General features: G+C 34.0%; 1 protein-coding gene across 1 annotated transcript; it reads left to right on the top strand.

The window, feature by feature from the left end:
• Nucleotides 1-23,857: 23,857 nt before the first annotated feature.
• Nucleotides 23,858-25,292, top strand: LOC117332591 (scavenger receptor class A member 5-like). The gene is made up of 3 exons (XM_033891563.1): nucleotides 23,858-23,947; nucleotides 24,686-24,827; nucleotides 25,033-25,292. Exons 1-3 carry the CDS (start codon nucleotides 23,890-23,892, stop codon nucleotides 25,226-25,228), a joined length of 396 nt encoding a protein of 131 aa, XP_033747454.1. The 5' UTR covers nucleotides 23,858-23,889; the 3' UTR covers nucleotides 25,229-25,292.
• The last annotated feature ends 286 nt before the right edge of the window (nucleotides 25,293-25,578 follow it).

Here is a 25,578-nt window from a genome sequence, read left to right as displayed (position 1 = left end):
GTTATCATTGTTCTTTCCATATCTTCTATGTTATTTGTCATTTAATGAAACGCATAAAAAGACATTTATTGGAAGCATGTTTTCTCTGTTGTTCTTGATATGAATGTTCCTAAAACATAGCTCGTGCCTTGACCAGTTTATCCTGATGGAGATTTATAACATATAATTCATTGTTATGTAATATGCTTTTATTATACTTACTTTGAAAGCTAACGTTTTCATATACATTTTTTGAGATATCACGAACTTGTAGGTCCTCATAGACATTCTGATAACATAGTTCGCCATCGGTGTTATCCTCCTCCAATTTTCTTGTTAAATGAAAGATAGCCATATTAACGATAATTAGGACAATGCAGATCGCTGAACTTCAATAATTGGAATACAACTGAAAAACTGAAAGAATATGATGATAACTTTGATTATACAAGGTACACTATCTGATTTTCGAAAGATTGCTAAGTACTTTTTTTCTTTGTAATGTAAATCGCATTGACATATACAAATTATTCCATATAGATAAAATTTATTATCATTGAGAATACTTTTTAAATGCTTCATAAAATTACAACTCCCTAACCCCTTACTTCAAGCCGTTTCATTTTGGGAAACCGTGTTACCTATATGTAACATAAACTGTTATTTAACGTCTGAAAAAGATTTTAACCTACATCGCTTGACGCAAAGAGTCGACATTATTGGCGATGACACCTGACTTAAATTATCTATAGCGCCATGTTATACCTCACCTTTTCCTTGTGACGTATAGCCAAACGTTTGTTGCAATAGAAATAACTAGTAGGACACTGAGACAGATGACAGCAATGAAAAAATTATTATTAGTTAACTCTTCCGAAGTGCTCTCTTGTTGTTCAGATTGGCTACCTTTAAACATAAAACACATTAACATCAAACGGATCCTGAATATATAATTTCGACATGTAAACAAGTTATTGTTATAACAGAAGCATATGCTCCATAATTAGTCGTTCAAGACGGAGAACAATATTGTGTCACATTTCCAAGAATCTAGCATTATTATCAGTGTAAAATAATGAAGAATTAAGAAATGATATATTTTCGATGATCGAAAACTAAGTTTTCTACATGTGCATAAAGTACACTTACTTATATTACAGGACTGGCCCAACCATTCAGACTGACAGTCACTTATGTTACAAACACCGGTTACAGGATTACATCCGGGTACTAGACAGTGACACGTCTCTGAACAATTGCCACCGAATAATCCTAAACCACATTCTGTAAGATATAATATTCTGTAAATCACAAACCAATTATCCAATTTTCCCGAAAACACTTGTTGATTAAGTTTTAAATACAGTATGTGTGTATTGAGGGGGTGGGGATGGGGGTGTTGGTGGTGGTGGTGGTGGGGGAGGGTAGCAGATGAAAGATGAGGACAGTTAGCACGTGTGCACCACTGCAGTTTGCAGATTGTTTGAATGAAATTGTTAAACCTATTGCCAGGAAGAGATTATGTTAATAAACAAGGTGGTAGCAGATGAGAGATGAAGACAGTTAGCACGTGCGCACAACTCAAGTATGCAGAATGTTTGAATAGAAATGCTAAAGCAGTGTGCCAGGACGAAATTATGATAATAAAGAAGGACAAGGGGGCATTACTGCTATACAATAGTTGAATCAAAAGCATAAAGGTAGGTTCAGATCTTCAGTATATGCTGAACGCATCACTGAAGTTAAAAATAGTTTGGATTAAAACTGTAAGAACAGCTTTCCAGAAGGTCATGTCTATAAACATAGAAGGGCCACAACTACCACCAAAATAAAGAAATCTAAAATAAGCCTAGGTGGATATGATATATTTTTTTCTTTACAAAGCTGAATGAAGAGATGTTCGGAAACATCCTGACACAGACGGACTGAAAATTCCATTCTTACACTAGTATACCTACCGTAACTTTGTTGACGGGTATAATGATTACATTATTAAACTACATGCTAGCAGGATTAAATTGAAGATGTTTTACATGTATATATATATCCTACAAAATAGCAAATTATAATTGATACAATGTCAAAGTGTTAACATAAACTTTTGTATTGTCACTTAATAATATTCAGTTGTTGGAAGTAATTTTTTTGTTGTGAAACATATATAATTTTCTTCTATTTCACAAAGTTTTTAATGAAAAATAATGATGGATTGAATCAAAACGGGTTTAATGCCAGATTGAATATTTCCTTATCGTAAGAGAGGGAAATTTACACTTAATATACGAAGGATATCCGATCGCGAAGACCTGATCCACTAGGTTACGACTTGAGTGCAATAGTACACTGGTTGACTTTAAACATTTAATTTTAGTTGAACCTGATGCCCCTACATAATACACTTCCTTAGCTCAAGATTAGTTACTCTCAAATGTTGCCTCTTCTAAATGATCAGTACTTTTTACCATCGAAACCAGGACACAGGCAAGAACACGAAACGAGTTAAAAGCGCTGCAGAGGAAGGATGCTTTTCAAATGGAGTATTATCGTATCTTATTTGAATTAATATTCTGCAGCACATATTCTTAGGAATGTATCGAATATTGTTTAAGTATAATAATTGTTGAGATAATTCCAGACAGGAATTTCCAACAGTAAATGAAACCCAAATGCTAGCTATAAACATAGTTGAATTAATGAAGTCTGACGAAACATCCTTTCAGAATATAGTAACACAACGCTCAATGAATGGTAACACAGCACAAAATGTACCATTATTCAGATTGACTACGACACGTTTGCTACTTTATATATCTATAGTTAGTTAGTTAGTATGTAAGTAAGTTATAAAATCTTTATCATACCTCGGTTACATGAATATCCTGTCCAACCGTCTTCACATCCAACATCTGAATTTATACAGACACCAGTGACCGGGTCGCAACCTAAGCTGCCACAATGACACCTAGAGGAGCAGTTCTGGCCATATGTTCCATGTGTACAAGCTGTTACGTAAAATTAGATAACAACAAAATGGATACTTTTGTGATCCTACATAGCTATATACAAAACTGATTCTAGATTTCCGTTTTGAGCATTCATACCTACTGTAAATCATGTACATTCTAACAGCAAACCGAACTTTTAAACACATGTCTTAATATAAGTTTTTTTTATTTTTTGTTTAATTGACCTATCATCAAACGTTTGCAATATCTTTCTAAAATATAAAACAACACTCCTGGATGTTCATTTGGCTTATAAAGTAACACAGATAATTTGGCATTTTTAACAACAAATTGAGAGTGAGATGCAGTAGACCGAAAATGAATGAAATATATGTGTCATTTTTTCCTTTCGACTTATAAATTATCATCAAAGTTTTCGAGAGATGCAGATTGATGGAGGCAAAGGGAACGTCTTGTTGTCGAGATCATTGGGGATGTTTTGTATTTCCTTATCAATATTATATCGGTCGTGCTTGATGCTGACTGGTGAGCCTAGTAGATTAAATGTCGCCTGAACAGAGGACATCATAATTAAAACACTGATAAAAGATGATACAATAAGCTGCTTCTTACAACATGCTTATACAATACAGAATGTTTATCCTTGGCCCGCTTATAAACATGTATATCATCCAAATGACACATGCATCGATGGAATACTGATAAGGGATAAAAAAAAAATTTGACAGTGAAGCGTCATATTAACTAGAAATTTAATGATATGCTAATTATTCAGGTTATGTTTATAATTGTTTAAGACATCATTAACATTTAAAATTGTCATTCATCAAGTGATCACTTCAGAATTACCTTGCGTGCAGGATGACCCCCGCCATCCCGATAAACAACCCATAGTTCTACACCTTCCAGAACCAATGTCACATCCCGGTATCTTGCAGTGGCAACGTTGGTTACAGGAATGCCCAAATTTGCCGTCATCACAAGCTAGAACAATAACATCAATAATTTGAACTCAATTATTCATTGAAAATATAAAACTGATATGCATTCGTTTCCCATTTTAGTAGTCGCAAATACAACATAATATGAAAACAAAATATGTTCCTTCAATATCTGATATTTTTTTTAATCTCTTGAAGCTTGTTTAATAAAAGTCCTTTATAGGTTATACATTTATGTATACTTCTTTCTATTTTTGATAGAATTTTCATCCACATAAGTACTTTGGTTATTCATGGTTATCATTTAATCTTGAGTGCTGTTTGTACAATCTCCGGAGATTATGTTACTATTTCGTTTTGATACAAGATTTACATGACAGCAATTGTCAATATGTCAGAACGCGCAGCCACTTATAGAATACCTTTTCATATCGCCCCTTTTCTTTATTCGTAACTTCATATATAGTGGTTAAGGGTAATCGAAATCTATCATACTATTCGATAATTTATTTTTTCTGATCTGATTTGTGATTTTAACATTATACAATTTGATTTAATAATTACTTGTGATGCAGTCTATCCAGATATCACTGCCACTGGGACATGTGTAATAGCCCCGAGTGCTATTGCAGCTAGATATTCTTGATTCTGTTCCGTTACACCTGAGATGTTTTAGATACGATGACGTGGTTTCGACATTATAAGGATTCGTGAATATTCGTCCACCATACCTTATAAGTAGTAATATAAATATGAATAAAATGAAGACCACATTATAAGTATCTATGTAGTGTCAGCAAATGGCCCTTAGATTTAAGCTTTAACAAAAATAAATAAATAAAAATAAAACAATAAGCATGATAGACACTACTGGTAATGAACATTAATTTGGCTAGAAATATGGTTTTGGAAAGAAAAGAAAAAGCAAAGGTTCATGGTTTTGAGGTCCTCAGCTAAGTAAGGGGCATATTTCACCGAACTGATAAAATATCAAGGGTATTTTCTGTACCTGTGTCCTACCAATCTGCATAATACGTCGGCGTTGTGTGTGTCCAAATTCCCGTAGCACAGAGTTCTAAACCAACCTCCGTAATATATTTTTACTCTACCAAAATGATCGGATCCTTCAGCTAGCACAACATCGTAATCTGCAATAATATTTTGGTTCAAAATATAGTGACCGCGATGTAAAATACCCGTTCCATAAACAATTAGTGCTGTAGATGGATTGACAAAGGATCAAACTTTCATATTTACAATTGGCGTTGTTTTCGAATTAATAACTGTAGTGTGCACTAGTCTGTTTACTTCTGAATAACCTGAATGTAGAACTATAATCTCTTTGTCGCGTATGAATATGTAAATATTTGTGGATTTCTTTCCGCAAACAACATGCTAACATTTGCAAATGAACACTTTGTTTCAACGTTATATCAATATCTGATTACATATTCGACCAGGTACTTAAAAAATGTGAAATTGTTAATAAATAAAGTAATGTGATGTAATAAGAATAATCTTTTTGGGGTGCAGGTTTTTTTATTCTTTGTTATGCGTAATGTGGTCAAATATGCAAAAGCATGTAACAATAGTGTTGAAAATGTTAGACAATCAAGCAATGATAGCCTCAAGTCAAAACAACATAGGAAACTATGTATCTTCAATCCTTGAGTCCTTTACAAACAAGCTTTGTTTATCATATAAAAAGTGTAGTTTTGTATTGATGATCTCATATTTATAAATTATTTGTAAAGTTATGAGCTGCAGCTAAACATCCCCTCAAGTACTTGCATGTACCGAATCAAAATAATCCATCTCTAACAACTTTAGCATTGCTGCATGTAGTATTTGATCTTGTTCTAGGTGTCTTCTGTTTTCAATTGAAAGTCGAGTAATCAGTAGTGCAAAATAGATCTATTTCATGCTGGATTTTTTTTATAAATAAATCTGTTTTTTAATTGTTTTTGTAACTTTTATTCTCCCACAAAACACTTTAAACAGGGGTTGAAAGGTGATAGCACTTTCGGTTGAAAGCTCATGCATCGAGACTGGCAAAAGAGCGATCACCTTCCAAGCCATATGAAAAGCGTTAAATACTGTAAGTAGAAATTATACAAAGCTGCATCAGTATATCAGTATTATTTTACTTTCTTTAGTTCATGAGATCATAGATCCAATGGAACTGTTGGTAAATTGTTCGTAAATGTTTTGCGTGTACAACATTGAACTCGAGCTTGAATGTTGAATGTTTAAATCTCGTAAACCAAAAATTGAAAGGTTTATCCTTATAAGTAGTTAAGATAATGAACTATACATTGACATTGAAAAGAAGAGATATAAATCAAACAATGTGTCGTCGTCCGATATCATTTTTATATTTCGCTCTGCGAATTTATTTTTAAATTCATCGTTATGTACAACCTACTGCAGATTTTTCACAAATGTGCCTGAAATCTTTAAGCCTCTCTTAATATGTCGTTACTTAATCTGAATAAGTTAATTCTACCGAAACCAAGATAAAGATACCATCGCACTAAAATTCCTTCATATGTTTACTATTGTTAATTGCTGGTTTGCCTATATAGCTTGCATTTACAATAAGGATAAAATGATTCAAATATACATATTTTACATTTTTCACATTTAACAAACAACAAATATTGGATACGTTAAGAAGCATTAACTCGAAACATTAACCAACGCAGTGATATAGTGTTTTACATTAAAAAGGCCCCTTGTGATATCAAACTTTTTAAAGAAAAGCAGTCAAATTATGCGTAAATACCATCAGCGTTCTTAGTGGAATAAAGACATTTTACGAACCGTTTCGTACACACCAAACTCCAGCATCCTTATAATGATTACAGTTGTGATTCCCACAGCTACTATGCGAACAAGTCGCGATGTCATAGCTTGACGACGAACAGTCTACATTATCAAGCCAGATAAGCCCACTTCCTGGTTTTGGATGGAATGGGATTCCAGCTCTTGAAGTAAGTCAAATATTATCAATTACATGGGGGATTCAACAAGATAAAATAAATTGATAGAAATAAACAATTTTCTTGTAACATTTACAAAACGAATAGGTTATTATACAATTACATACAAAGGGAAGCTGAATATAGGAAATGCTTTTTTAAAAATGTTATATAGGAAAGAACGCGATTGTTATACAAACTGTTGACAAACTATGACAAGTCGTAATTTGAAACAAACATATTTCGTTATGATAACTACACAATAGTATTATATGAAGCCGAAGACTTCCATTCATGCAGAAAAATGACGGCAATACGGAAAGAAAAAATTTTCCCAAAATGCTTGTCAATTTCCTGCCATAAATTGCGACACAAACAGACAAATACTCAACTTCATTGCGCGTGTTATACTCGATATATTTCACAGGACAATGCTTGAAGCGATGTCTTGAAGACTTTTGATTTCGTCAAATGCATATGGCAAGACCCTTATCTATTTTGATCATTGTTATTGGCGTAATCACTTGATTAGTGAAAGAATCATTTCTCCTTTACTTTTAAACTTTAGAATATGCTGGTAGGAGGAGACTGACAAGAGTTATAGTTTCATTTAATTTCAGCTAGTTTTACCAGAATTAATTTGATCAGAAATGAACAAAACATTGGTTAAACTTTGATTAACATTGTCACCTTTTGAACTACTTGGCCCTGGTGGAGCATAAAACTTACAAGCGTTTCAGGTGCTTAAAATAACAAACGTCGACAATATTATTGATAATTTCCTTTTAAAAACACAACACATACTATAGTTACAATCATTAAAAATTATGTGATGATATCTATTCACCTATAACCAAGAGTTCCACAAACAATGTTTGTCGCCACTTTGCCCAAGCCGTCAGCACAAATGGTTTCCCAGGACCCGGAATTATCTATCTCAACACGGCCTTGTCCGCTCAAATGTCCACCAATCACACGTAACTCTATCAGAAATACAAATAAATAGCTACTGTATGCTTGAACGTATTATGTTCTGAATTATTTTTTTTATATATATATATCGAAATTGAATGACGTTTACAAATAAGATGTAGATAAAGCTGGCAGTCATAGTTTTCAACGAAATCCCGTATCGCTTACTTATGCATGAACTATGAATTTTATGGTTTTCTTTATATTAGGGCTTTATAAATGAAAAGCAAACATTCTAATAAAACTAAATTAAGGTTTCAAAAAGTCGGTGTTAACATGAGAAGTCTGGGCACTTGAATCTTGCATTGGAACAAGTGAAATATTCATGGCATCTGTTTCAATTTGGTTCTGTTTATAGCTCTTGTTTTAATGCACATTTCTTATATGATTCGACACATGCCTTATTTCGTTCTGTACATTGTCAAATGTAATCTTCTTAAACTTGTATAGGGAACCATACGTCTGTGTTTACATCCATCGAAAACGTATCAATAAAATACGTACCGTGCGATGAACACCATACGCCGACATCCTCTGAATGGCTGCAGTCATTCCTGCCCCACCCATTAAAGGAACACAGCGTGTCACCTATCACTAGGGCGTGTATTGAACTTGTATAACTAGGAGAACAATCCAAGTTATCAACGTATATGGCTCCAGTGCCGGGTCCGAAGTATGCGTTTGAAAGAGCTTTTCCATATCTTTATGTAAAAAATGGAAACGACAAAACTTTCTTGAAACCATAATTCTAGTTCAAAATCGAAACACATGGTTACACGAATATTATTGTAAAAGAACAAAGAGGAATAAGACAATATGCTATGGGAAAGCAAAATTATTTTGGTTTGTCAAAGAGTCGATCTAGATCATATTTAAACAATATCACGCCCTTAAATGGAGAATCGGGGTAGTGGAAAATTCAAAATTACATTAGTGAAATAGACAAATAACATTAGTAAAATAGACAAATTACATCAGTGAAATAGACAAACTACATTAGAGAAATAGACAAATCACATCAGTGAAATAGACAAATCACATCAGTGAAATAGACAAATTACATCAGTAAAATAGACAAGTTACATCAGTGAAATAGACTAATTACATCAGTGAAAGAGACAAATCACATTATATGAAATAGACAAATTACATCAGTGAAATAGACAAATCACATCAGTGAAAGAGACAAATTACATTAGTGAAATAGACAAATTACATCAGTGAAAGAGACAAATTACATCAATGAAATAGACAACTTACGTCAGTGAAATAAACAAAGTACATCAGTGTAATAGACAAATAACATTAGTAAAATAGACAAAAACATTAGTAAAATAGACAAAGTACATTAGTGAAATAGACAAATTACACGGAAAGCACATGTAATACCTACTTGTGACCGAAAATGCGACAAACCACCTGTGCCTCTTCATCACTGAAAGAATCATCGCACACAGTTCCCCATGTGCCGTTTTGTAAGATTTCTACACGTCCTGTGTGTCCGGCGTTGCCATTTGTCAAGCGAATCACTATGAGAAAAAAAACAGCATTCCAAACGTTATATCTATATTATGTGATATATTGTATATCTGTATTAGTATTCTTTTTAAGATAACGTTCGTGTTGGTGTAGTTTGTAATGTGTTATACCTCAAGAGACCAATGAACCTTGCTGGTTATCTGACTCTGAAAACCCAAGAAATAACAATAACTGTTCAGGACCATTTTTCAGCTGAATCGCACTGCTGTTACTTGAGAACGAACTTTGAAATATGTTGACGAGATAACGGCTATGGTGGCCATTTTTTATTTGAAACAAAGCCAAAAAATAACAACAGTTTGTCTGGTTAGGATCATCTTAGAAAAATGGTAGCTGAACTCCACTACTTATGGAACAAAATGGTCATTGAACGTTATTATTATTCTTTACATAACTGATACACCACACATGATTATTACATAACATACACTACATCTAACTATTACACTACATATAACTGTTACACTACTTATAACTTTAACACTACACCTAACTATTACACTACATATAACTGTTACACTACACCTAACTATTACACAACACATGACTGTTACACTACTTATAACTTACACTACATCTAACTATTACACTACACACAACTTACACTACATCTAACTATTACACTACACACAACTTACACTACATCTAACTATTACACTACACACAACTTACACTACATCTAACTATTACACTACACATAACTTACACTACATCTAACTATTACACTACACAAAACTGTTACAATACACCTAACGATTACACTACACATGACTGTTACACTACTTGTAACTTACACTACATCTTACTATTACACTACACATAACTTACACTACATCTAACTATTACACCACATATAACTGTTACATTACACATAACTATTACACATCACATTACAATTATACACCGCCCACCTATTAGTGCATCCTACACATGTCACATATGTGAGTCGGCATGATTTGCTACGGTATGGGTGATAACAGCACAGCTACATTATTGTAAGTGAGTGAACGGGAAATTTATCAGTGCTCTCCATCTGTATAGTCCAAAATGAGAACATTAAGCTCTGTGACAATAAATCTGGAGATGAACACCTTATCAGTCCATTTTGTTCATATATCTTCCATGTTTAGTATGCTGATACTGACTTTCACCATTAATTACTTCAGAGATCATAGTAATACTTTCCTAATTCGCTGCTCTACTCATTGCATGAGGATATAGTCTATAGACAGTAGTCTGATTAGTTACTTTATGCTTTATACAGCATTTATATTATATGTGAAATTGATACCAAAACGCATATATAACAAGGGGATAAGAAAGTGATGTTTGAACTGCATAAACAAATTCTGAATTCTTACTCAAAATATCAAAAAGGATTACAGATTTATCATTTTTGGCATATGCAACTCCAATATCTTCACTGTGTCCGCAATTATTAATGCCCCATCCATTAAAGGTACAGTTCCATATGCTTTCCGAGATAACAGAATGAGGACACTTCACATCATCCATAAATATAGGTCCAGTACCAGGTCCGTAAGTTGCGCTTCCGTTATAGTATAATTGGTCCCTGGATATCAATAGTCAGTTTTTATCAATTGACACGTCCGCCGGTAAAATTTGTTAAAAAAGGAAGAAGAAATAAATGGCACGTCTTCAACTCTTACAAAGCTTATTATCAATGGCTTGGTTTTGTAGGTCGGTATCCCCTGTTTAAAAGTCGTATCCGTGTGATGAGTGTATGTCTGTTTGGGGCGGCATTTTTATGTTCGTGTTTGACTACTTGTGATAGAGCGAAACTGGTGTCCACACCATATAGCGATACCTATATTGCTATCTACCTATACTGCCGAAGACACACAGCAAAACACCTCACCCAGCCACAATATACTGACAACGGATGAACCAGTCGTTCTGCTGATGGGGCAAACGCTCAACTAATTGGCTTAAGTAAAAGCAGTGTCAAGAGAGACAATAGAAGGTTGGGGAATGGTTCCAAAGAAGAGGAAAGATTGGATCGCAAATTAGCCGCTTGAAATGTGTCATGCAGTAGTGATGGCAGGTACATCTTATAGGCATTACCTGCAGGACAGTATTTTTGATACAAAAAGTATTTTTCATATTCCGAATGGTAAACCTAAAGTGTCAATAAGGAGTTTACAAGACTAAGTCAGGGGCATCAGCTCCAACAGCAAGCATCTCAATTTCTAACTCGATTAGGATATAATCAATATACACCTTTCCTGTACAAAATAGACTACGGATTTTGTAAGACTCATGCTTCTGCTCCTAGTTTCCACTTAATTTAGTTTTGCTGTCAATGCTTTGTCTGCCATATTCCATATAATCTCAGTTAGAATCTATGCATTGCGTTTGTTTTCCATACTGTAGTGTAGTGTAATTGAGTGGTTTTTACTTTTTACATCTAAGATAATCATAACCTATGGATACATTTCATTTTTATCCTCACAAATATGTTGAACGCCCTGACAGACTCTTTAGATCAATATTGTCATTACCTTCTCAGGAAACTGAATGACTGTTCTATGGAGTTCACAAATGGATCATTAATGTACGTAAGTCATATGTGTTTCGTCTGTATCTACTTAGCATTGATAGAAAAGAGTGTTTGTCCCTACTCATGTCATATCAACAATGTGTAGCACTTGAAAAAAATCTAAAGTGGGTATGAGCTTTGACTCATGTTGAATTTCTGTTTAATCTTGTTAAAATATCAAATGCACACATACTTAAGTAATGCAACGTGGTTTAGAATCCTTAATTATCAACGCATGCTATTCTTTTGTCATGAGACAATGATTTAAAAATACGAAAATGGACGACAGCTCTATGTCGACCAATCAGAATGACCGTTTTAAAACAGCTCTAAGATAAATAACTTACTTTCCCTTTAAGGAATGTCTTTAATTTAAAGAATGTTGATGAAACTGGGATCTGACGATAGAAAATTTCATAGAAAAAACAAATGTTATGTGGTGTAAACGCTGTGTACTCTTACATACGTATTATTAAACTTATTTAAGATGTTGATCCGAATGAGAAATGATATATAAATATTATATGTATATATGAACTTAATCGTGGGCCAGTGTATGAAAATACAGCAGTATAAGATAACTAAAAAAAACTTACTTTCGTTCCACATCCGATGCATCATCGGATCTTAAGTGTTTCACCTGGTTGATATAGTAGGAGTAGGGCCTTTTTTCTACAAATACTAATCAGATGCAGACGCCTGTGCGTAAGCGGACGTTTTGTATCTCACCTGTAGCCCAGTTGACGGCATACAACCCCAGAATTATATCTTGTCCAACCATCGTCACATATCGTGCCCCATGTATTATTATGGTAAATCTCGATACGTCCATCAATATGGCTGCTATCATCACGTGTTCCGTTTACAAGGCGTATGTCTAAAAAAAGAAAGATTTGTTAAAATATATCAGGAAATGATAATATTATTGTCCTAACACTGTACAATATTAGATCAACACGTGCCTTTATTTTTTACTAAATCGATATTGAAATAAAAAAAGATAAAAATAGATTCAGTTTTAAATGAAAATAAATTTCAGGTAGACTAACAAACAGAAATATTAAAAAATATCTTTATGAAGATAATGATATTTGCGATATGTTTTATAGAACTAAGTACGTAGCTTTCAGAATTTAAGTCTTCCTCTGATGAAACATTAAAGCAATAAAACAGAGAAATATCTAATTTTAACGAACAGAGGTAACATCAAAACAAAATAAGAAGCAGTCCACACCTAAGAACGTGCATGCAACTCCTGCATCCTCGCTATGTCCGCAGTTATTAGTTCCCCAGGTTTGGTGATGGCAGTCCGAAATATCATTCACGGTGTGGCCGAGTTTGCAGTTGACGTCATCTAACCATATCTGACCACTTCCTGCCCCGAAATGTGCCCTACTGTACGCTTTACCTCCTTTTCTATAACAATTTTAAATAAACAGCCTATAAGAAATTGTAATAGTTAAGCGAACATGATTTACAATAATTCCTAAGAGACCTACGACATCATCTGTTTTGTATGGATAGTATAACTATGTTATGTGTAAGACTGCCTTTTATCTTGGTAAAACCTTAAAACTTTTTTTTTGGATTTGGTATGTATGATTTCGCTGAAATCAATCCTAAATATTCCATTAAATATCACTATGACACGGGAAACAAAGTAATGCATACTATTTCTTAATTAATTCATTCAGCTAGTAAGTTGTTTCCTTGAAAACATCGAGTCCTAGAATTTATAAAGAAAACACACATGATCTGAACCCACTATGATAGAGTGCACCGTTAGTATCGTTTATAATGTTATATATATCCATATATTTTTAAATAGTTAAAATATGCAAGGGTATCAAATTAACGTTATATTAAAGGATTAACTTTATCACCTTTTCTTAAGAAAACAAAGTATCCTACATTTTATTGCTAAGAATATGTTTTATTAATATGTTATACAAATACAGGGAAATGCTTTATCTATTGAAAAAGTAATTGTGGAAGATTTAAAATTTATTTATATCTTCATTCATTCATACAACATAAGTAACTTCTTTCTTTCTTTAAGAAACATGTGCCATCAATTGAGAAATTTTTAATGTAATTTTAAGAAGCTCTGACGTTTGACTCTATGCTTATTTCTGGTAAATCATAACCGAACCAACTTTAACTATTATATTACATTCTTCAAAAAAAACCTACATGAGACGGTATATCACGTATTACCTAAAATTCAGCATCCGACATATCACTGATGCGTCATCGTCTGTCCATGAATCGTCACATATTGTTCCCCATGTACCATTGTGGTATACCTCGACTCTTCCTCGATATGGTGTATTATCAGTACCGCGTAGACGGACGCTAGTAGCTGACGAAACAAATAAAGGCATATTAAGTTGTATTTATTGTAGAAGTTAGGGCCAAAGATATGACTCATATGAACGCCTAGATTTCAAAAGGTTAACACTGTAGTGATTATTAGATATACGGGTCTTGTTGCCAAGGTTTTAACAGGAAGACTAATCGAATGCTGAAATTGCTGATGTAGGTAATAATATATCAAACCTATTTAATAGGGTTTTTTTTTCTTTTTTGACTGTAAACCGTAGCTTTAGTTTCTGTATAAAGTTGTTTTTTATAACTTTTCAATTTCAATTTCAAACAATTTTATTGACAAAAATACAATTGTCAAAGGGATTAGACATCAGGCATTGCCTATATAAGTCTTCTCCCTAAGAACAACACAGTGGTACAAAATACAGACATTCATAAACAGTACATACACAAAACATAACAAAACAAAAATAGTCATCTATATTAAAATGTATTCAATTGAAGGGAGATAACTCCAATATGATTATCATACTTAAATGAGATTTAAATGGTGTAAGAAAATAAATATATAATTTCAAATTTTTCATTAACATAATAACTTGAATAAATGATTGTATTTTTTAGTTGGTGATTATATTTTACAAATATTTAGTGAAATTGTGGCCCCCTCCACATACAGATACAGGCCAAGGACTATCCATTTCACATTTTTTATAACTTCAATAAATAATTCTGATAAATTCTTATAACTCTTTCATTCTTTTGATTACTCCATATTTTATCAACTAGTAGCTGACTACATCAAACATTAACTATAACATTCACTATGGTTGCAAGGAATAATGTCTTTTTCACATATGGATTTCGGTCAGGGTCTCGCTTTGCCGAATTGTCTCTCGAATCGAAATTGAACATCTAAGATTAATTATTCATTACCTCTAAATCAACCGTCGCCATCTTATTTAGAGGTTATTATTTTGAATGGATCATTTGGTCTTCAATCAACGTATTTGATAAAGATATATACAATGTATTGCATAATTTCCGTTCAAAATTGATGAAGTCATTGTATTTTTTACTAAGTTACGTGTTATTGTTTTACAGGTATACCATTTTTTCTCAATAATTATTGTACCATAACATCTGAAATATATCCTTTAGTCGTCAAACAATCAAAACCTTAATTATTTGGTCAAGACAAATCAGTAGTGACGTCTATCAGTTGCATAACATGTACTTGTTTTCAATGTCAGGAGCTAGCTTCAGGTTTAAATCATTGTAAATCTCAAAATGGTTGATGAATTTTATTGACACCTATGTTACGTAACAAATCCACTAGTCTCAGCCAGGAATAGTGATTCTGCTAGTCTGTTCCTTGCCTTAAGATGACGAAGTTACTAACTTTACATTGCAATCAAATTATAAAACCGAAGAATAGAGAAGAACTCACCAGATGACAATATGATGCTGTTGAGTAGAAAAAGCAAACTGTTACATGCCCGTAACATTGTTGAATGGTAATGAAGCTTCAGTCAACATCCAATTAGTAAAATCCTGATCAGAGCTGTACTGGATGATGATATGGGAAAAAACTATCAGAAATCTGAAAAAAGAGAACCAGTTCTGTATACAGTCGAACCTCCTAAATGTGGATATGTTGGTTCCTTCAGGAAATATCTAGATCACCCTAACTCGATATATTCCAAATATTTGTAGACAGTGCTGATGTTAATGTTTCTTGTAATGTTGCCGGGTTTAAAAATTAACATACCAGTAACAATTGATTCCTTGACCATCCCTCAGATTTTTGGTTGTTGTTTTTTGGTTGTTTTGGGGGTTTTTTTTGGTTTCTGGTGGGTTTTTTTTGTGAAGTATAGTAAGGACTTTATCTAGTAGGGTAGTAGAAAGCACAAATATTTGATAAATTAGAGGTACGAGAAGTAGAGTGCAAAATAGGGAAATACTATTCAAGCTAACTTCCCTCTTATCTCGGGAAAACGACAAGGCAATATAGTATGCATGTAAGTACATTTAATTGTACATTGATGCATTGGTGCATATTACAGAGAAGTTACATCTTGTATATTTTCAAAACAATATTTCAATTATTCTTTCAATGCCTATCATTCGCATTCAACACGTGACAAAAACATAAATCCCGTCTGTTTTGGTCTAGGACATGAGTTAAGGATAGTGAAATCTCGTCTTTTGGAGCGAAAAGTGTAAATGTTTAAATTTACGCGAGGGAAACATTTACGGTATTTACGCGTTATGCATTTATTTTTATCCCGAAAATTTCCCCAACACGTATTATTTGGATATCAATTTTGGCGTAATCTCAAACTAAAGATGTATTGGTCCCACCCAACGCCAAACCCCCACCCCCCGCGAAAATAACCACGTTAACAGTACATGTCTCTTCAACTAATAATTCCCATGTCTTGTGTTTCATGTGCCATTATACGATATCATTATAAACAAACAGTTACATTATAATCGACCAATACGCTTATAACAACGATGATGATGATGATGATGATGATGATGATGATGATGGTGGTGGTGGTGGTGGTGGTGGTGATGATGATGATGATGATGATGATGATGATGGTGGTGGTGGTGGCGGTGGCGGTGGCGACGACGACGACAGCGACGACGATGACGGCGACGATGACGACGACGATTACAAACACCAGAATAATTCTGAATTACCATCAATATTTTTACCAAATTATTGAATTTCAAATATAAATCGTACACCTACCTTCAGTGAAAAAAGTCCTTGTGAATACGTGTTTAATACGAGAGCAATAACAATCCCAATGGGATGACTTCCTAGTTGATGTAACAGTAAACTGTATTTATCTAATAAAGGCCATAACGATAACATTACTTATCTAGCTCTAAACAATGATAAACCAATACATATCTGTGTTAATCATTAAAAAAATAGCGATTGAAGTTAAATTCTTGTTCTAAAATGCAAATAGTCCGATTAACATATATGCACTTGTTAGGTTAGAAGCCAGCATACTATGTCATTTATAAAGGCTATCCATATAACATCAGTACAACGCTTGTATTAACAATTTCTATAATGTAACTCGTGTTATTCACTACCTTCCATTACGGGATACTGAGAGATAAAGTCTCATGGACTAACATCTTGAGCCTTTATCTTTTCCAGCTGTCAAATCTTACTGTTATCTTCAGGGTGATTTTCTTTATCTTGATATATTTTTGATATCATGACATCGTTGATCGTGGTACAGGTAGATACATGTACAAGTCAATGTACAGTCAAATTCACAACAGATGCATTAACGACGGTTTCAGGACAGTTACAACAACGGATTCCAGCCAGAATATCTATTAAATATCTTGCTGAATGCACGTTTAAAGCCTGCTCTCATTTGTAAAGAATAGCTCATCAAAATTTATCCAAATGCCTAAGACTTCATTCTTCTTCTATACATATATACATGTATATATACATAGTAATAACAAGGACAATACCAGTACGGTGTTTAATATCATACTTCAAATCATTTATTGATGATTTCCATTCAATATGCTATCGTGGGTCGGATTGTGTACTTACATACTTCTTACGACAAATGACAATCATGCAGGATAGGCCAGTCTACTGTAACTGGGATGCTTTCCCAAAAATAAACTGTCTAACCTTTTTACCGTGTTGCCATATCGGCTTATAAGAAATATTGATCAACTGAATACATTTTTAGTGGAGTCCAGCATTTTAAATCTTACACCGATGACTTAAATATTTGACCATGTTGTAAGAGTTGTATCCCTTGAACACTGATAGCATTGCGCGCGTAAGATGCTATATCAGATGGATGTTTATTACACAGCTGACGCATATTGGCAAACTTTATCAACATGGCGAGATATGAGAGATTTTTTTTTTCTCAACTCCTTTCACCGTAATCAAAATATGCATACATGTATCTTCATGTACTCATTACACTAGCATCGTTCGGTTGCGTTTTCTGTCCATTGTAAGATTTAGTGTATCTTGGTTTATCCACTATCACTTTGCAGCTGATCTCGTAGGAAATGTGTGTTTTGTATCATCATTTGTAGCTCCCATGTCCTGAACTCATATTGATTCGTCTATTCTTTTAAAAAAAAAACATCTTGTCCGGATACTTCCTCACCCAGCTTGTCGCCGGTCTCTTTGAGACTTTGCTCAAAACTCTCAGAAGAGGAAGTTCAGACCAGGAAATTCTACAGCGTCTCAGTACCAGCCATATCCTTAGTTTCTTCACTGATATGAAAAAAACGTGCCCAACAACAGTGCCTTGCTTATGGTTTTACTAATTTTGAATAGGATAATATGTAATCTTTAGTTTAGAACATGTGGAGGTAAATTGTGTCGCAAATGCTTCGAGTTATACCATCGCACATACGAGTAGGGCATATAATAGAATTAGTACAAAGATGATAAATTTCTTGATCTTCCGTGATCTTTTGTTTAAGAGCTTATCATTATAGGTAGCAAAGACCGCCATAGTTCTCACTCTTCGGATATGAATTAACCTAAAATGTCTTGGTGTGATCTTTCTCTTCATGAGGTTTCTGACACGTCACTCTCGTTTCTTCACTAAGCTGGAATACAAACACAACATACGTTGAACTGTTATCTTAATTTTTTATGAATGAATCATTGCGTTATGAGGAATCTTTGGTATGATTTTCATAATGGGATACAAAACGGGTTAAATCTTACACAATGCAGCAATGGCTCGTGTTATGTATAAACAATGCGGGGATGGCCCGTGTTATGTATAAACAATGCGGGGATGGCCCGTGTTATATATAACCAATGCAGTAATGGCCCGTGTTATGTATAAGCAATGCAGTAATGGCCCGTGTTATGTATAAACAATGCGGGGATGGCCTGTGTTATGTATAAACAATGCAGTAATGGCCCGTGGTATGTATAAACAATGCAGTAATGACCCGTGTTATATATAAACAATGCAGTAATGGCCCGTGTTATGTATCAACAATGCGGGGATGGCCCGTGTTATGTATAAACAATGCGGGGGTGGCCTGTGTTATGTATAAACAATGCGGGGATGGCCCGTGTTATGTATAAACAATGAGGGGGTGGCCTGTGTTATGTATAAACAATGCGGGGATGGCCCGTGTTATGTATAAACAATGCGGGGGTGGCCTGTGTTATGTATAAACAATGCGGGGATGGCCCGTGTTATGTATTAACAAAGCAGGAATGACCCGTGTTATGTATAACCAATTCAGGAATGACCTGTGTTATGTATAAACAATGCAGGAATGGCCCGTGTTATGTATAAACAATTCAGGAATGACCCGTATTATCTATAAACAATGAAGGAGTGGCCTGCGGTATGTATAAAAACAACAATGCAGGAATGATCTATGTTATATATAAAATAAACAATGCAGCAGTTCTATCTTTCAACGAGAAGCTTTAGAAGTTGCGTAAGGAAGTCTCTCACACAAGACTAAAAAGATGTTTTGATTTTATTAGAACAATGATAAAACATTACGAAATATTTCCTTAATTTAACATTGGGAAAGAAAACCTGATTCATTACAAATTGATATTGATAAGCATTTTTGTCTTCAATAACGCACCATAAGAATCTTTACATGTTTGTGATTTACCTGCAGTTAATACCCCAAGCTTGACAAAGCTGAATCGATCGCCGTGTTTGAGTTTATTTGCACTTTGAACAGAAAAGATTAACTCGTCGGAGGTGAAGCCGCCATGAAATTGATATAAACAGTATTGATATATATGTAAAAAGGGGGAGGAAGAGGGAGGGGGAGAAGAGGAAGGAGGAGGAAAGGGGAGGGGGTATGAAAGAGGGAGGGGAGGAAAGGGGAAGGGGAGGAAGAGCGGGAGTTCAGGAGTAGATTTTTCTCCTTCTTTACTAAGACTAAAGGAAGTGTCCGTAGGGCGACAATATTAATCTACTTCATCAATAACATGAGGGAACACTTTCATTTCATAATTTTGTATTCTTAATCAAAAACTATCTTTATATTCAACCGTCTCACAGTTATGGTTTGTCTGCACAGACGTGATGGTGAATTCAGTAGAAAAAAATCGGAACCGGTGATTTAGGTTAAGTTATCACATTATCTAGCTGTAATTAGTTGTAAATACGACTTTACAGCTAGAATTGGTGAAATATAAAAGCTACACTTAAGGAAAAATCTATATCTGTTGTAATAGAAATACGATACAAACAAGGAACAAAATTAAGATAAAAATTATAGAAAAAAAAACTTAAAAAAAAAAAACCGCAAAAGTAAATCCCACCTGACAGAAATATAAATAATCTTATCTTGTTATTGGGTGAATCTCGTAAGGATATGATCAGACATTAACCACCGGGAAGGGAGCAAGCCTACGCTTTAGATCATTCAGGTAAGACTTTAAGCAATTTTATAGTCGTTTACATGATCAAATGTGTTGTTAGATGTAAAATGTGACTGGAATTTTACATTGAGATGTTGTAGAATTAAAAACAATCTAAAAGCACAAAAAATGGTGGTAACATCAATGTTCGTTGGAATTTTTAACAATATCTAATTTATATCGAAATGAAACACTTGTTTGAACATATGTTTCGGTATATGATTTTAGTTGTCGATGAAAATAATTTTGACAGAACTGAATACCAGTAATTGTTTTTCATCTAAACCTCAAATCGTGGAAATGAAGTGGCAACAAAACAAAAACACAACAACCATGACTCATGAGTTGCGATAAAACATGCCAACGCAGGTATGCTAATCAATAGTGTTTAACAGTTACATTCAATTCTGATCAAAGAGAACGGTCGTAGTTTATACCCACCTTTCATTAATGTCAGATATGTATATGGTGCATGCCTACATAATTTTTGTATTACTAGGAACAAGCTTTCTACTATTACTGGCCGTTAAATTTATGTTAGAGCGTGATATTAATACACGTCTCCGGATAGTTGGGCAATTGAAAACTTCCCTTCCAGTTGAGAAAATAAAAGTCTCATAGATTCGATGAAAGCCAAACATTTTGAAACCCCATTATCTAGTTTACATTAATGACGCAATGTAAATCCTTTTATCTTGAAGCTAATAGATAGATTGAGATGGAGACTCCTCAAAAAGTACACAGGGAATCAAACGAGATGTTCCGGAAGAGAAAGCGTCTTCTGCTTCATCGACAATTCCCGTAATATGAAGGATCAGAAATATCTTCTTCTAAAAGCTAACGAGAAAGAACAAATACAAGGTTTAATCTGTAATCAGAGATTATAACGTGTATGAATATCTACTATCAGGGCTCTGAATACAGTCATTACTTTCCTTGAGAACGACAGATTGTAGGGGTACTTTTAATGGATTTTTTAATTTTCTAAGCCATGATATATTTATCTATCACAATACATCCCTAATACCTTATTAAGAAAATCGGACACACCAGCATTTCGGTCCCAGTTTTATCAATATTCATTAACCTAAGGGAAACAACTTAAAAATTTCCGTTGGAAAGTATTATATAAGGTTAAGTAAAAATATCTTAAGTAAAAGAACCTTCTTTAGATTATGTAATGCTTGTCTATAGAACTGCCCTTAAGTTAGGAAATTCTGGAGAAACTGGCCCCTGGTCATTTCCATGTGTAAAGGTATTTTTTATAACAATTTCGAAATCAATATATGTCAGACTCAAAATATACAAAGATTCAATCGATATCTCAAAAGGTACTGTGGTCAAACGGTGATAATACCAAGTGAATTATATATACGTTTCGAATATACAGCTGTACATTTTACCTGGCAATGGTATAGTGACAATTAATTATATCTATGCAAATGTTCTTTATCTGTGCAACTTCAATAAATCAGGTAATTTATATAACAATCACTTAATGCAGCTCACCAGTTGGTGAGTGTGGGTGTGTATGTGTGTTGATGCGTGAGGTTGTGAGAGGATGTTGGTGTGTGTGTGTAAGTTTAAGGGTGACGAGGGTATGTTTGTTTTATACCCAATAAACTAATTTTAAGAAAAGCGTATTTTACGACTGAAGGTCACATTTCCTTTACTTACATGTATGTTCTTTAAGCAGATACAATAGTTTTCTTGTCTCATCAGAATACAATCAATGAATAAGTATGTAATAATACAGAAATTACATTATCTGAGAGTTTACATACCGCGGACATTTTTTGCCATGATATAGCTTGCTGTATATGTGAGAACGGACGATATCTACACCTGTGCAGGTCTATTTGAGACCCGTACAGTTACATATCGCTAACTGAGACACCTGTAGATAGACACGAATACTAGTCAACAAAACATGACAGGTTGGCCGAGTACCTTTCTTTTCATGTTTAACGACACCCCTGTACAGAGAGCCCCAACAGGGAACCCCAACAGGGGTACACCATTAGGTCTGGAATAATCAAGATAATCAGTAAACACAGGATTTGATAACACACGAGTGAATTTATAGCTTGCATAGTATCTTGACATAAGTATCATATCGTTATCTGTATGAATCTAGTTTCCAGTGTGCAATTTTTCTTAAACGAAAACAACGAAACATACATGTATAGCATATGTATAACATTACTCTTTATAAATGTTTCTGTTGACTAATACGATCATTCTTACCCGCGAGTAAGAGACGGTTGGTTGCTGAAATAAATCTTACTTTTCGTACTTCATAGGTCTCTCATAATATTAGATAATAAATGTCCTAGAAAAAGGAAAGTCGTAGTTTAGTTCAAGTTTATCCCAACAAAGGAGTAAACGAGTAGTATAGGATGTTTGACTGAGTGAATCCGGAACGACATGAGCCGCCCTCAAACAGTGCTTTCAATACGATAAGAACATTTCGTGGGTCTTTTCCGCTTTCCATAAATTTTACCAATTGTTTCTTAACACGGACAAGTTTAATGGAAACACGAAAACAGACACATTACCGGCATGCACATTATTCTCTAGATATTAGTTCCTTCCATATCACTTAAAATAAACGTCTGCGGGTGAATAAACTTGTCGTTTATAAATATCTATGCATTTATCACAATAAAAAGAAGATGAAAACATTGTTTAATCACATGAGATGCGGCAAATATGACGGGACATCTCGCTTTTCATAAGTAAAATTGCATAGGCTTAGTCGTCCGCGTTGAACGTGTGACGTCACATATCTAAGACACTGAAACGTGGTCATCGAAACGGGGTCATTTCTGTCGAGCCACAAGTGAGATTTCCAAAACATCGCTATTTCTCTTTTTCTTTTTTTTCTTTTTTTTTTTTTAAACTGTAAATTTGATTTAATGGCCGGATCATGCCAACCATACATAAAGACAGAGAATTCGGTAACCGAATTCCACGATTAAACATTTTCAGAATATCTCTCTGTTAGCACTATTTCTTTCGATCTTAGTAGTATTACTTTGCTTAAGATGGGCTTTAAAACGAGAACTATAGCTTCTGTTCAATTCGATGCCTAGATATAATTATCTAAGTCTCACATGTCTTCTTAACATGTTAACTCCTGCTTTATTAGACAACAAGACGGGTGATAACCAAATGCCCGAGGAACATGGAGCTATTGAAAATTCAGATTGTACTGCTTCACATATCAACTGTGTTATCTACAGGTAGGTAGAACATGAGTAGCTCGTCTTATTTACATATAATCGATACGATAACAATTACTCTTTGTTTTGTTTTACGTCTTTGCAACAGCCAGGGTCAAATGAGAACGGGTGTCAAAGAGACACATAAAGAACGTCAACAAAGAACAGAAAGACAGATTAGTGAGATCTATTTATTTCAATGTCCCATAATAGAAGCCGCGAAAGAAAATCCCCGATTTTACAGTCTTTCAGACACCTTTAATGAGGTAAAAAAGGTATCTTATAATGACCTTTACAGAATTGATTTCGTGTAGAAAACTATATAACCACAAATGTCACATCCAATGGTAAACCGAAAGCATTGTATGTTGTCCATGGAATAAAATTTTAAAATCTTATAAAAAAAAATAGATGATTAATGTTTTGTGACAAAATGTTATTTTCCGCGATGGCTATAATGTGTATGGAATGTGCAGTGTATACAAAACAGAATATAGTACTGACAAATTTACGAAACAGTAATTATGACTAAATGACGTTAAAACGGGGGTAAAACACGAATATAAGATATATATTTGCATTGAGATACTATAAAAAATGAAAGGGGATATGACCAGGTGATTCGAAGGGTAAGCGTTTTATACTTCATCAATGACACCGGCCATGGAAATTAATATCTTTTAATTGACAGTATCATGGTGGAAATTTATCCTGAATTTTGACATATGTATAGTTATTAAATTTCATTGCATTTTGTAGGCGAATTTGTGCGTTTAGTGAATGGAAGTAGGCCTAATCAAGGCCGTGTAGAGATTTACCATAACGGACAATGGGGAACGATTTGTGACGACGGATTTCGTGATGATGAAGCCAGAGCTGTTTGTAGGGCACTAGGCTACAGGTTTGTGTTGCAATGTTAATAATGTTATTTATGTTTCGAAAAAAAAGGTTTCCATAACATAAGTACCTATACAAATATATCAAGTTATATACATCTAGTTCTATCAAGCAACAAATTATGTTGACATACATGAAAGCTCCCTTAGTACATTTGAATGGAATATGACCATGTATTTCTAATTCTTTGTCTGCCATTCGTATTCCAGAGATGGAAACCCATTTACAAGTGCATATTTCGGAAGAGGATCAGGACATATATTTGTGGATGATTTACAGTGTAGTTCTACTTACCCTACTGTGAATATATTGGTACTAGGAACAATACAGTGTACTTTTAGCGGTTGGGGTGTATCTAATTGCAGTCACAGTGAGGATGTCGGCGTGGAATGTGAAAGTAGGTAACATCGCAAGTAGAAATATAATACTTCTACTTCTTTGAAAGTAACGATGGAAATCATCTTAATATAAAAAGGAGTAACCGTAGTATAGTTACAGTGAATAGCATGCTGATGTTAAGTAATACTTTATGTTTCCTGTTGGAAATATTTCGGATGACATAACAAAATAAGCAGTCAAAACATAATATAGCAGTAATAAAATATTTGTTATTTATTTAAATATTTTCTCATTTTTCTGACATGAATATTCTTCACAGTATATAGTCAGGATACACTTGATAACACAACTGCAATAACCGTACAACAATGCATTTAATGTAAAATATTATATTTGAGTTAAGGCTATATGTTACC

The sequence above is a fragment of the Pecten maximus genome, chromosome 8 (assembly GCF_902652985.1).
Source record: "Pecten maximus chromosome 8, xPecMax1.1, whole genome shotgun sequence".
Taxonomy (NCBI): Eukaryota; Metazoa; Mollusca; class Bivalvia; order Pectinida; family Pectinidae; genus Pecten; species Pecten maximus.
Note: the sequence above shows the minus strand (reverse complement) of the source record. Positions and strands in the feature narration are given on the sequence as shown.